The sequence below is a fragment of the Periophthalmus magnuspinnatus genome, chromosome 24 (assembly GCF_009829125.3).
Source record: "Periophthalmus magnuspinnatus isolate fPerMag1 chromosome 24, fPerMag1.2.pri, whole genome shotgun sequence".
In the NCBI taxonomy this organism is placed as follows: domain Eukaryota; kingdom Metazoa; phylum Chordata; class Actinopteri; order Gobiiformes; family Gobiidae; genus Periophthalmus; species Periophthalmus magnuspinnatus.
The window spans coordinates 16,804,768-16,819,751 of NC_047149.1; the positions used below are offsets into that span (position 1 = coordinate 16,804,768).

The 14,984-nt window shown below is 37.7% G+C and overlaps 1 protein-coding gene across 2 annotated transcripts in view; it reads right to left on the bottom strand.

Moving 5' to 3' along the window:
* Positions 1–412: 412 nt before the first annotated feature.
* nkain2 (sodium/potassium transporting ATPase interacting 2) overlaps positions 413–14,984 on the bottom strand; it is a 131,505-nt gene continuing 116,933 nt past the window's right edge. Inside the window, exons 6-7 of one of the 2 annotated variants that reach the window (XM_033991332.2) lie at positions 9,916–9,997; positions 413–2,669 (exon numbers count right to left, since the gene is read on the bottom strand). In XM_033991332.2, coding sequence (XP_033847223.1) covers positions 2,660–2,669; positions 9,916–9,997 — 92 coding nt within the window. In that variant the 3' untranslated portion in view covers positions 413–2,659. Of the gene's footprint in view, positions 2,670–9,911; positions 9,998–14,984 lie in introns of those variants that run through there. The other variant, XM_033991331.1, reaches the window with a different exon arrangement.

Sequence of the window (14,984 nt, forward strand, 5' to 3'; positions counted from 1 at the left end):
AAACACAACATCTTTTTGACTGACAAGATGTTCTCTCTTAATAAGAAGCGATCCTGTCCAGTCCAGCTCAAGAGCTACATTAGTCTTAATTTTGTGCACAAAATTATAGGCTTCCCAGAAGTCTGTATTCTCTATAATGCAACTGCTCTTGATTTGTCTTTTTCCCTAATCAAACAAAACAGCTTATAATAAATGCTGATAAATCCCCTATGTGTATATTATTTTTATGAAGCACACAGATCTACAGCAGTATTTTCATTCACTTTTACCTTTTATTCATAGCGAGTAAATTAGTTCCTTTTATTCTAATTAAACTCATAATGCCACCACTGTTTTTTAATTAAACCTGCAAACGTGTAATGGACTCTGTGTGTGACCCCCTCTTCCACTGCAATTAAGCCCAAAAACACGCCATCTTTAATCACTTTATTTATTAAAAAGCAATGTGCAGTCTTTGTTGACAATTTAAATATAAATTAATAATGTTAAATTAATCAGCTGGTTTGTTCTCCAGCCTTCCAACATAGAATGACATGTTTCTATAGTGCATCTAATTCTCTGCTCTTTCTTGTCTCCTATCAAAAAGCACTGTACACTTAGAAGAAATAAAACATCCCACTTACGTACACAACATCGTACGGTATTAGTCGACTAGAAAAAACAGTAAACACGGCCACATGTGGATTAAAAAACGTCTAGAAGTTCAAAGTTACAGATTTTTACAGTAGCTATTTTCTCCTTTAACTCTTGCAGACATTTCCTGTTACGTATAGTCTAGAAAAAGTCACAGAGTTCACATTGAGGGAGCGTTTAGTAACTAGTATCTAGTCACACGCCGCATGAGATTAAATAGGTTTCCAAACATCTCATGCAAACACACAAATGCCGTTTGGGATCGTTGGTAATAGTTTTGTCGATTGTTGCTCCAGAGAAGTGACCCGTTGAACTGTTATAAAATAAAGCCACGTACAGTGAGTGGAGGAAGGTGGATTTTGAGATCAAGTTTGTCAAATGCCTTAGTCCGTCCCAAATAGATTTTCCCTCCACAGTAAAGAAGTTTCATAGGTGGCTGAAAAACAAAAGGCCTCGAATGTTTGGTCCGATAATCACAAAACAAACTAAAGTCACATTTTACATTGGGAGGTTTTTTGCTGAGTAAAAATGAAGAGGCAAGAAGCCATTGTAATCATGGGTTTAAACATGGAATGCACAATGAATGGATTTAATACTGGAGAGCGTGTCATTCTGGTGTTGGCACTTCACAGTTAGGAATCAGGATAAAAATGGAAGATGCTCAGTCTCTTTATATTTGCAGCCATTTTACTAAAATATGTTCAGAAAGATCACAACTATCATATAGCATTAAATAGGGATGTAATGGAACACGGTAAAAGTGCAAAAACAATAAATTAATTATAAATACTACTTATATTAAATACACAAAAACAAAAAAAACAAATAATTGTAAGAGCCATGTAGCTACATTCATGGTAATGCTACAACATAGCACAAATTGTGGTTAGCTCTCGGAAGTGTTGTAAGCAAGAGTAAATAAAAAACACAAATACGTTTTTAGGATTTAGCCTAAAAACTGTAAAATACTGCAGAACTACAATATAAGCTTATCTGTGATATCTATCACTTTTGTTTGTCCACATTTACCCATATGTGTATTAGATAATTTCATTCTAAAGGGTATTTTTATAAATGTTTGACAGATAAACTACATGTACCATTACACCCCTAAAATCAACTTTCTCTAACACCATTGATTCCAGTCAACAATTTTTCAGGCCACTTTGTGATTGTCGATTTGGGAAGGGTATTTTCTATTTGCACCAGTTTGTTCAAAGGGGTCTAGTTATTTGCATTATGTTAGTAGTGTATAGAGGCTGAGAATTTAACTTGTGAACTAAACCACAGCTCTACTGAGACTGTCACTGTACCTGTACTGAATGAAAACAATGTGTAGTATATGGCAGGGAATATCCCAAGGCTTTTGGGACATTGCAGCACATAACCTATGGTCTGTCCTATCCTGGGACACCTCTGTTCCTCTGTTTCCTTTCCACAAGACAGACAGAAATCCTAGTGTAAACATTGTTAAGATTCACATTATTAGTAACAATGGAGTCTGCTTTCTGTACATGCATGAGTTTTCACATTCAGAAGATATTGTCCAGTTTGTCCAGCGATGAAAAGTGGTGACATTCCTTGATTTGTTCTTATCTGTAGGAATTTGTCAATGTAGCATTGTTTTTATTGTCCATGTGTGTTAGGTCTGAACTCTTTGGTCATGCTTATCTGCACTCAAGATACCAATACTGTACATTTCACAAGCTTTGTTGAATGATGGCTTGACTAACATTTATAGCTCAAAAATCCATGTGTGTCCTCCCAGCTTTGGTCTCCTTCATAATGCAGAAAACAGGTCTGGCTCCAAGTGCAACGTCCAGGTCTGGGCCACAGGGGGCAGTGTTTCACCAGGATACAGCCAGACTCCAGTTTACCACACAGCACACAGAGCAAAAGGAGGAGCAGAAGAAGTCAGCACTGTGGGGGGTTGTACACTTCACTTTTTGTTCAGTCTCGTGGTAAAAAAGGAGCAGAAGCAGGATGTTAAGCGGTGGTGACTGAAAGGTCCAACGGGAGGCTGGGGTTACTTTGACCTGCAAAGACAAACAGAGGCACGCTCAAAATCAAGTTACAAGTTAGTCAGCTCAAGTTTGTCAACAAACTCATTGACTCCTAATCGCCTTGCTCCACTTTAACTTTCACTCACCCACTCACTACTACTACTACTACTACTACTACTACTACTACTACTACTACTACTACTACTACTACTACTACTACTACTACTACTACTACTACTACTACTACTCTAACCCCACTCTCACCAGTGCATAGTCTTGTTGTGTCCTTGGGCAAAACACTTCACTCATTTGGCCAATATAAATGTGTGCAAGTTTGTCCTGGTCGGAGCAACCGATGGCACATATTGGCAAACTCATTTCTTCCTGTCTACCCCAGGGCAGGTATGGCTATAAGGTGCACTATATAACTTTTCTAGTGGAGGTGTCTGTCACTGGCTTGTCTTCATGTTTTTTACTGCCAAGATCATACAGCAGTATTGTGTTAATCTTCATTAATTGAGTTTTCAGCCACAGATCTGACCTATAAGGCCTTGTGGCATCACCTGTTTGAGATCAATAAGTTTAATGGTATTCTGTGAAATATTCCAAGCAAGGCAATAAAATCCTCATGGAGACAAGCAAGTGGCAGGCCCTACACCAGAAAAGTTACATAATGCTTACGATCAACTGAGTGAATGAATAATGACTACAGTGAAACTTTATTAGTTCTTTCTTTCTTTAAATCCCATATGCACCAGATTAACAAATATATTACTAATACCTTTTGAACAATGGCAACAATATCTGATGTAAAAACTACAATGGTTCATTTACATGTAAGTTACTTCTAACTTCTTTCACTCTGTGTGAAGGAGAGCCGTATTGATCTAGTGTCTTTTGTCTCCCTTAAAAGCAATTTCCTTTGCTATTTCATAAAGGGTACCATTGAAGAAAGCCTACTACGCTCACAAGAACATTACTTCTTTGATATACCTTCAAAAGTGAGCTAGGTTCTTCTACAGTCAATACCAAAGCTAATATTGTATCATCAACCTCAAATATAATCCCTAAGGGGCCCTGAGTGTTTGATTTCATATAACTTGAAATTGAAACAGATCTACATTAAAATCATCCTTAAATAATGAGGAATATCATTTGTTTTACATTTTATCTCATCAGTAAACGGTGTATTTTAACGCCTACTTTAGAAAACTACTTCTAGCACTCTTAAGTACATACAGTATGCCTTAAGGACTGACTGAGATGAAAGAGTGTGATTGCATTTAGTATAATGAGGCCCACCATATCGTAAAGATTCAAAGCAGAAAATATTACAACCAACCAATTTCTCTGTTGACACATTGTAAATACTAGCTGTTTTATTGGGACCGATGGCCTAGCTTTCACCCAGCATTTAATTACACAACATCAATATGTCTTTTCTCAGTGACTGGGCTTATTGGGGAAAATTTCCTACTCATTTTCACCATTTGAAGCCAATCATTAGTCACAATCAAGAACTAAATTATGAGCCTGTGATGGTTGCTTCACGATGCAGAAAAGATAACAGTTTGCCTCCAGAGTCTTAAAGGAAAAAGGGATGCAGGGTCTTGTTTAGCGTTCAGTTATTCAAACAAAACATGATCTAAACAAAGTACCTAAGAATTATGTAGTACTTATTTGAGGATAGTTATGCATTCATAACCTACAAGACCAACAAGACTGCAGTTACTCTACAGGATACAATAATATAAAAATATAACAATATGTTGTATGATGAGAGATTTTAAGACCTTCACTAACTCAGTAATGCTGTATGTGTATTTGAAAAAATAAGTTATATAATGGAACATTGTTGGAAAAGGAATCAAGCAAGTGGCAAAGCCCCAGTCCAGCCTTAAACATTCATAATATGTCAAATCCTCTAGCTAAAGTAGTCCTGACCCAGCCTAGCAACAAGATCATGGAGATGGTTCCCCAAGCACTGAGGTGCCGAGCTCACTGCTCCTGAGGAGATGCCCCAGTGGCATTGAGAGATGGGTCAAATTCAGAGAACAAATTTCCCCATGGGGCAATAAAGTGTACCTTAAAGAAGACATACTGTGCTTGAGCCTACCGTATAATTATAATCTACAACACCTGTCAATCATTATGTTATAATGTACATTTTAATCTCAATATTCATCTAAAATTGCTTAATAAAAGAAGCAAGTCTGCTTATTGCAGTGTTAGAGAACTGAGGTGCCCAATGGGAGCTGACATTGACGTAAACGTCATCACAACAAAGAGCTGTGAAGTTGTCAGCTCCTCCTATGGATAGCTGCACATAACATCAGCGAGCAGCAGATTATTTTTCATTTGTGCCAAAATAGCTATGCGACACTGTTGAATCCTACGTGCATCATTGATTGAGAAAATAAAATTGGAGAACAAACTAAGTATAGAGCAGTAGGGATATGCCAGTGGCCGTGAAAACAGGAATTGATTGGCAATATGGTGTCTTGAAAATAAGCGATTTAAGATTGCTCTAACATGCACGAATAACTCCAAATATAACTTTGAAAGGGTAAATGAGAAGGAGAAACAGCATAGCCAATTTTGCATATAGGTCTGCTTTAAACCTTAAAGTTATGAGTCAGGTATGTGGACAAGACAGTTATCTTTGTCAATAAAAATGTGATAATGAAAATATTTTTGTCTATTTGAAATGTTACACAGAAGGGCTTTAAACATAAAATTGGCATGGCATATTTGTAATGCTTTGGATCTACTTCTCATTTACATCATGGCTATTGTTCTCAATAGTAAAAAACATTAGGCATAAAAACTGGCAAAAGTTTTCTCTGAAATAATTGAGTCACTTCTCTTTAGCACTGTTTTTCTGTAGCTGTATTTTATTTTATTTTTATAAGAGCAACTTTCCTTTAAGGTCACTAATAAGTAGAGTTTTATGTTCTAGAGAAACAAGTGCATATTGTTACAAATCCTGCCTGCGGTAATTGTCGTGAAGTTATTTTGTGCGTAGCGTGTGTGTGGGTGGGAGTGAGTTTGCCTCGGTAACAGAGGCTTTTCCGTTCTCCTTTGGGATGGTGCAGCTGATGCCTTTTATTGGTCCCTCTGGCCTCAGCCAATAAACAGGAGCGCATGGGGGAAACAGCTGGGGAACAATGATAGCATATTGATGGTGTTTGGGGGATTTTTTAGAGTGTGGTTTGCTACATAAGCTGTCCATCAGATCACATGTCGGGTCGGGTCGGCCATATTTGTGTGGGCAGAGAGAGTGCGTCTATTATCTCACTGAGTATATGATTTATGATCTATGTTGTGTTTTTCACAGGGGACACATAAAACTACACAACACCCCTTTATTGGGCTTTGTTTAGGCCCAAGGTTCATCCATCACTCCGTGTTTCTCTCCTTTAGCTCTTTATATTCTGACCTCAGTTTCTCTTATTCACAAATCTTTTGATACAAAGTCAAAAGTTATTGTGTAAAATGCAATGGGCTGTGAATTCAATATAACACCACAAATGTAGCAGAGGTTGAAACTAAACACATTCTACTATCGTGACAACTGTTTTTCTGTATGTCCTAACATTTCGTGTCAGCTGTCAAATTGAATTGTGCTATATTTGTGCTGTAATACCACTTTCTACAATAAATGTTAAAACAAATTATAATGATTTTAAATGTAATATCATTTAGTGGTTAATTCATGTTGAATATGCCAAATTTGCTTTGTACTTTTGACCTTGATGGTATACTTATCAGCTCAAGTTAGAGGATATTAATAGTGAGTAGTCTTTCCATTTATACTACTTTAACACACTATACACTATCTAGGGAGATGTGTGTAACCTTACACAGCAAGATGGATTCTCATGATATTTGTGAGTTAACAAACTCACGAGAATCCATCTTGAGAGACTCCCAATGTAAGGTTAATCGGGCAGTGGACCAATCACAGAGTACCGTAGAGGTTTGTGCAGAATCCAAAGGCTAAGCTCCCCCTTCAAACCAATACAAGCATAGCAACTCTGACAGATGTACTTCAGCCTATTTTAGTGTCAATAAGAAAAGAACGTGCAGAAGAGAAGCGTCTTTGTGCATTTGTGAACATGGAAGATGCTGTTTGATTTTTTTGGCTTGTTCCACAGTTGTGACATTTCAGTGACAGCCACCCCAGACTGATAACGTGCAGAACATATGTTACACATATGAGTCTGGCATAAGCCAGGTTAAGATGCATGTAGTGTGACAAAATGGCAGTAAATAATTCTGGTGGGAAAAGTTTTAAGGAACCAGTTCAAACTCACTACAAAAATCCAAGCAAAAAGTCAAGCAAAACTCATGATCATATAGAGAAATGTCTTGCCAAATGACACAATGCAATGCAGTTAACAGGAATTGAACCAGTCAGTTTCCTCCCAGTTACAGTTAGTATTACAGGGCAGCTGCCAGTCCCTTCACATTCAGTACTTGAATACAAATTTGCTTATCCTTTATATTGCCTTGCATTGTGAATTTCTTTCACTTAGGAGATATGCTTGCTCTAAAGAGTACAATGATAATGCAGTTTGTAAGAGACAAAAATTACAAGCAAAAGAATGTCTAACAAAGTCATAATTATACAGGCAGATGGAGAAGTGTCCAAAAGACACAATGCCGTATGCAGTACAGGGATTAAACCAATACTGTTGCCTTCCAATAAAAGACGTATTTGCTGCCAACCCCATTTCCTTCACATCCACTTCTTGAGTACAGATTGGAACATGTATTCCCCCTATTCGTGCTCTAGAGTTGGGTTATAATAATAATACAGGCACAGGTTCAAGCTCACAACAAAAAATACAAGCAAAAGCAATGTCTTGCAAAGTCATAATTATATTGGTAATGGGGAGAAATGTCTTGCCAAATGATACAATGACTATATACAATGCAGTTAGCAGGGATGAGCACTACTGCTGCCCCCCAAAGTATACACATGGCAACTCCCAATTCCTTCACATTCAATACTTGTGGAGAGATTCGGGATACTTCTTCTGCTCTTGATGAGAGCACATATTGATCAGCTGTCCCATGCACATCAGTAGCGTGCTCATTATCTGGCCTGGCTGCACAGCTCCTCTCTGGACAGACAGTGAGATTGATGCGGGGGACGCCTAAGCCCGGACTCAAGGCGCATTTCACGATTTCCTATTGGCTCGTCCCCACTCTAAGAATAGCCCCCGGTGAAATTGAAATCCATGCCTCCAGTCTCGGAAATCACTACATGACGAGCGAGGATCTACCGTGTACCACTGTAGGATGCAAACTACAAAATCCATTTCAGTTTCAACAACAACCGCCAAGGATAAAGCACTTTTTCAACTTAACTTGTGAAGGATCCTTCTATAATGCTTGAGAAGTCACCACTGATGAGACCTTGAGCAGATAAGTAATGCACGCCAAACCAGATGCAGACACAACCACACTCCTTAAACCTTACATAATTCACAATATAGTCTCAGCCCCGTTGTTGTAGTCCTTAAATGCTCTATGGCTCTATGACAATTACATAGGATTAAAAGGAAGTTGATCTCCATTTTAAATATCAGCGCTGTTGATTTAATTCAGTGCAGCGATTACACAGGAGGAAGTTTATATATGATGGAAGAAAGAACAGGAAGCACTATTTAGAAATTAACTAAATTAAAACATGACAATTGTTTTACTATGCAATAAAATATGATAAGGTAACTAACCATGGGAGCATTGATTAGAACCATTTTCACTATTCAATAAGTAAAAGTAAAATATGTAAAATATAAGTAAAAATGTATCTAACTTTGCAATTTAGGTTTCAAAAATATATTTCAAATGTAAATATTTTTAATTATATAATGCAGCCCCTTTATGTATATATATTTTTTTTTTAAGTCTTTTAATAGTTATTTATCTATGGTTTTGATTCCTGAGTTGCAACACTGTAAATTCCCCATTGTGGGACAAATGAAGGTACTTATCTCGTCTTACAACGTATTATTCCTTTATCAAACGTTTAAACATAAAATATTCAATTTATTTGCAAATGATGTGGGGAAAATGAGCAGCAAATGAAATTCATGTACCAGAAGGTCAAATCTACTCTTGAGCACCATTTGTAATCAGTGCTGGTGATATTGTTATAATTATTAGGTGGTATCTTTGTCTTGGCTTATAGATGGGGTTATGGCAGACAAAAACCCTCCCTATGCAAGAGTCTGTTGAATTTTTGACCCCCATTATGAGTTTTTCTTTTCCCTTAATTGCTAATGCCAAATTCTTCTTAAAGTTCAGATGATTTAATGTTGCACAGAAATGAAGTGACTAGGCGACACCAGCACTTGCATCAGTACTGGCGTCACCTCCCACATCACCTGCCCCTCTCCCTTCTATTTCAGACTGAAATCAGGGCCTTACTCCAAAATAACTGTTACAAGGACATTGCACTGTTGCACTGTACATGTTTTGCAGCAATAACAACAGTGATATGTGTCAAAAGCTATTTATATGTAGGTCCACATATTGCTGGACAAGAGTTCTGTGCCAAATAAATAGAATATGGTATGACACACTTGACACTCTTGTACATCAATGCAGTTCTTGATTGCATTGATGTCCTAAGAGGAAGTAGGTATTTATAGCCATGTATGCATGAATCTTTTGAGTGTATGAATAGGGTTACTGTATAGAGATAAACTGAGATTTGCACTTTTTAGAGTATCGGGTATCAACCTTAGATCTCCAGCACAGGCCGATATTTTGTTTTGTTCAATCTGTTGCCTAAAAAATACACACAAAGCATTATATTAACACTTTAATATGAAGAGACAGCTGCACAAAATGCGACTACACAGCTCTCTTATAGGTTTGAGGCAGCAAATTTAAATGACATGATTTGAGGAAAATAATCAATATCTGCTCTGCATATTGGTCCCAAAATATCGACAGAGCTTATCAGCCATCGGTTGCTCTGGATTCTAAACAATTGGTATCGCCGCCAGCCATGAAAAAAACCCATATCGGTCAATCTCTAGAACTGTACTCTGCCATGGCTTATACTAAATGTCAAATATAAGTACATTTATTTTGAGGCTTTTATTAATGCCAGCAATGAAGTGTTTTAATTCATTGTATTTTTCTCGCATGCATTTTCTCTCTTCCCTACTCCACTAACCTTACCTTACCCTCACTTCAAACGCAAACCCATTGATCTGAGCCAGTGTTATATGGCATAATTACACCGATGAATACTTACATGTACATGGGCTGTAGCTGCAGATGGGAAGTCTTCTGGGGCCCCTGGTACCCGTACGAATCGAAGCCTCCTATAAAATCAACTGCACAAAAACACAAAGACAAAACAGCACACATTAGACTGTGTCCTGATACAACTGCAATTTCTACAATACTGTTTCTGTTCACACGCACACCAAAAATCTGATCGTTAACTGATTTCTGGAGTTGTCCGATTACGAAACAGTTATGTATAAACTGATGTGTGTAATCGGATTTCTTTCTGATTGTTCACACCTGTACAAATTTTGATGAGGAAAATGTTAAAGACTAAATGAATTATATTAAAATGTTACAGTTACTCTAAAAATCTATTAACTGTCACATATCACCAGGTGTTTTTGATAATCAGGTTTCTCTTGGGGATATAAACACACGGCATAAAAATGGGATAGAATCATCGTGTTTGATTATGATTATTCTAGTCATCTGATTTTACTGGCTGTGTAGTAAATGTACCCATAGTTAGTACCCAATCTCTATTTCAATCAGTGAAGACATCGCCGCCGCTCTATTTTTAGCAGAGACATTTGCAGCAATATATTTAAGCCCCCAGAACACTGTTAACTGCTAAATTATCTAGGAGGCCTCTACACGTTTGCGCGCCGTGAGCTGCCAGCAGGTGGTTTGCCTTCCAGATTTTCAGACAGCTAACGTGGACTTTTGAAGCTGGGAAACCATTTCTTCCCCCTTACTTTGATGTCACATCGCCTCATAAAAGGGTACTTCCTAGCCTTGATCAGTGGCATACTTTTCCTTATTTATTCAGCCAGATTTTGTAACATCAAGAACAATGTGGGAACTGTCATCGCCGAGATAAAAGTCGCTATACATTACGGTGATGCTGGTAAACAAGAAGGAAACAGTTCAGATTGAGGGGTATTACCATGGCGATGAGTTGTGGTGAAAATATAATTGGGCTCTTATGGATTCCTTAGATCTTAGGCTGGGCTTGAAGAAGGTGATATGGGCAAAAATATGCCGGCTAATTAAAATATACACCTTAGTAAGCAAACATGGTTCGCTTGAATTACTACTAAGCAAGCTCGCAGTAAAAAGCACTGTATTGTGGGTAATTTGGAGAATTAATGCTGCCAGGCGGTTTGAATTTCTTTTAGTGAGAAGATATGCACACTGCTGCAGTTTAGAAGAGACATATAGATCACAACAACAAATACAAGCAAATGACTATATAGATTATACAGCAATCCTTAAAGCAATAGTTGGTAACATTTTCTAATTACTACACTTTAATCAGCCTTAATGAAGTATCAACGAAAGACTTTATTCCTAAAGATCTAATGAGTCGTTACTAATTCTTAATAAACAATTTGTTCAATTTGAATTAAGTCTTTCTTCATGTTTATTAAGGCTAATTAATGTGTAGTTATTATACAGTGGCACCCAATAGATTTAGAAGACATTACAGATTTTGTATTATAAAGGACCTCCTATATGCAGTCAGTGTGCGTTCAATTAATATAGAGAATATGCAAGTCACTGTCCAAGATTAACCGCAGAGTGACAGTCAAAGTCCGCAGCCATATAAGGACATTCCCCCATAGGGACTGTAGATAATGAACATTTGGCAAATACATGGAGGAGTCACGAATAAAATTGTACGTTGTTGACGAAATGCAAAGAACAGCAATAAGGATGTCCTCCATATAAATCTTGAGTTTCATTTATAGTACACCTTAATTGCTCTCCACTGGCAGCAATCTTAGTCATAAAGCTTACAATACAGAGATTGTGTCTTCTCAAGTATATTTCTCCTGCCAATAAAATGCATCTGAGGTACAAACAGTTGGATATGCTTAAAGTAAAGTGTGTTAATTTGTTACATAGTCTAATGTGCTTTGGAGTTCAGGCCAAAAACCCTTTCAGTAGAGACACTGCAGTAGTATTGAAGTATTCTTAATGGTTAGTCAGACTACATATTTCAAGTTCTTATTATACTCTTTTCAAGCTTTATGAAAGACATCGCGGGAACCCTTTACCATGGTATTTTGTAACTAAATATTTTGGCACTCAGCACGGTGGAGTTGATAGAAAGTTCTGTGTAGAGTTTGCATGTTTGGGTCAGTTTCCTCCGTGCACTCCCTCGTGGTTTCGCCCATCAACCCAAAACATGCACCATATGTAAAATCCTCCAGCTAAGATAATCCTGACCAAGCCAAACTCAAGATCTGGAGAACTGTAGCACCCACTCCTCTAGACTGGTTACCCCAAACGGCACTAAAGTATAGGTCAAATGCAGATTACAAATTTCTCTATACGGGGACAATAATAGCTAACTTTAACCTCAAAAAGCTTTTATTTTCATTTAACTGATGTTTGCTAATTGATATCTGCTGCCCTCTTCTGGCAACAATGGCTAGTAATAACTGTTGAAAAGGCTAATTAGTGGCATAGCTAATTACCATGACAGATAGACACGACAGATAGACAGAACAATTTAGGTAATGGTGTACTTGGTTACAACACAGCTAAAACAGAGAATTTTATGTTCCCAAGGAGACACTGTAAATAATTACACACTTAGGCATGAATGAAACTAAACAGTGCTCAAATTATGTTGCTGTTGAAGAGCAAACATCATTAGAAGTTGGTTAAAAGCTCTGAAAAGTCAAATGGACATAATGATGGAGGCTTAAACTTTCCTCAGAGTTCTTTGTTGTCACCTCCCAGTAAAGCTCACATATCTCTCCTGCTTTATCCTCTTAATGTATGCGAGTGAAATCTCCATTACAGAACTCACCGGGACAACACAGCCCATCTCTGTCTGTCTGTTTAACCAGCGCTGTGTTTTAGGATCATTCGCTTCATTACAGTTTTTCCCACCAGACAAAACCCAGCTATTGGCCACGCTTGATATACTTCCTGTCTTTGTGCGAATCCTTTTGTTAAGATTGTAGCCCGGTGTGAGCGCAAAGAGTTTTCCTGCTGATTCATGCTGCAGTCAAATAGTCTGAGCACAGCCCCCTCTCGACCCTTTGAACAAGAGAAAATGGAGCCCCCCAAAACGCGCCTCCGCTGAGAACAGATGCATTAAAGAAGGGAAACGTGTTGTTCAGGAATGGCTTGGGAGGGATGTTCTTCTCCAGAGGGAAGAACTAATGACAAGTCGTAAAATGACAATGGGCCAAAATGCACAATCTGGGAATTTGGGAATTTGGCTTTGTGCTTTTGAATTATGCCCGATTCATTAAAATATGCTCATAATGCATTTTCAATTTCACTATTCATTAGCATATTCGATGTCTGAAATGTTACAAAAATAGCACTTTCAATGTTTGTATTCTACCCAGTAGACTTGAGAGATGACAAAGGCAATTCTCATTCATTAGATGTTAACTTTCCAACCTATTAGTCTATTGCTGTAAACATTTTTCTAACTCTTTGGTCAAGTTAATCTACAAACTATGCATCATTGTTTAAATTACTCGTAAATGTCTGATGCACAAAGAGCCAGAAAACTACTTTTCTGTCTGATGTCATTTTTCGTGCTTGTATCTTAAAGGAGCTGTATGTAACTTGCACTCATGCTGTTTTAAAAAGGGTACAACAATCCCAGCTGAACCTGCGTTGCCGGTGCCTTAACATGCATAGGGGATACATGCAAGTTTTTCCTCATTCCTCATTTCCTCATGTGAAAGCTCAGAACTTCCAGAATTTCAGATCAGAGAAAAACCTTTCAGGTTTAAACCAACTGGATTTAACTGAAACTGGCGATCCAAATGAGAGACTCATGAGACTCATTCTGCTTTCTGATTGGATAATTATCAAACCAAAACACCAAATTATAACATGGATAAATGGGACATCAGGTCCAATGTTTTGATCCAGTGTAACATGTTTAACTCATATTTGGGGATACAGATGGGCCAAGTTTATGAAATTTAAAACCACAATCTTTTCTTCTAATTCCAATTCCATGGGTACATGGGTAACATTTCTTTTTGCCACTTCTGAGTAATGTATGGGGGAAAAAGATTTTAATGAGAGGGTCCTGGCTTTCACTTGCTAAGGATTGAGCTGATGATTCTCTGAATATAAAGCTACATCTACACTGCACAAGTTCAAAAGTATAGCAGATCCAATGCTAGCATAGCCAAATGTCTAAAAATAATGATGGTTGAAACTTTGATAGTATTTTATGTTTACATTGCCATGACTTAAAACTGTACCAGTATCGGCATATTTTCTAAGATGTAGAATTAAATATTCCAAAAAAACTACAAACCATTTTTGTGAAAAGATCAAGAGTAAAACTAAAATTTGGTATCAAACAGACAACAACAACATATACATATTTAATAGCATATTTAGTGTCTATAAGCCACCACAGCTATTGCATACTCCTCATACCATGCCTTTATATTGTGCTGCATCTACCTCCCGCTCAGCTCTGTGTGTGTTGTTTGTTCCCCGATTATGCACCTGTGTATTTGATAGGGACTTGTCTGCAGCCCTGAGACAGACACAGCAGTGAAAATGATGATTAATCTCCCCCTCTCTGCCACTCCACACCGCTCTCCTGCACAAGCGCACACACGGACGGAATAATTATCACCGTAATTAGCTTTCTCAGCAACTCACAATCTTCATGGCTCCTCTGTGGGTTCAAGCTCCTTCACCCATACACACCACACACACGTCCTTGTTCAGTCCACAGGAATGCATTATAGCAGCTTTTCTACAGCCGCGGTTTAAGCTGCAGTAGTTACAATCGAAAAAGAAGGGAATTAGATTTGTTGCTAAAAGATGAGCCTGTGATAGTGAGTTTTTAATGTTTGCAGCGAGATTACAAGGATTCAAATTGTCTTTACTTTTCATCATATTGTAACACTTGAGTTAATTAGGCAGATAATTGGACGCCACATTGCAATTGCTGCCAAATTGCGAGCCTGCAGGTATGTTTTATCTTAATGGTCACTCAAAAGAACTTGCATCTGTGTCTATAGTACTAATGGATATGCTCATTAATAATATACACACTTTTAACTGTGTTCTGTAGTAATTAACTTA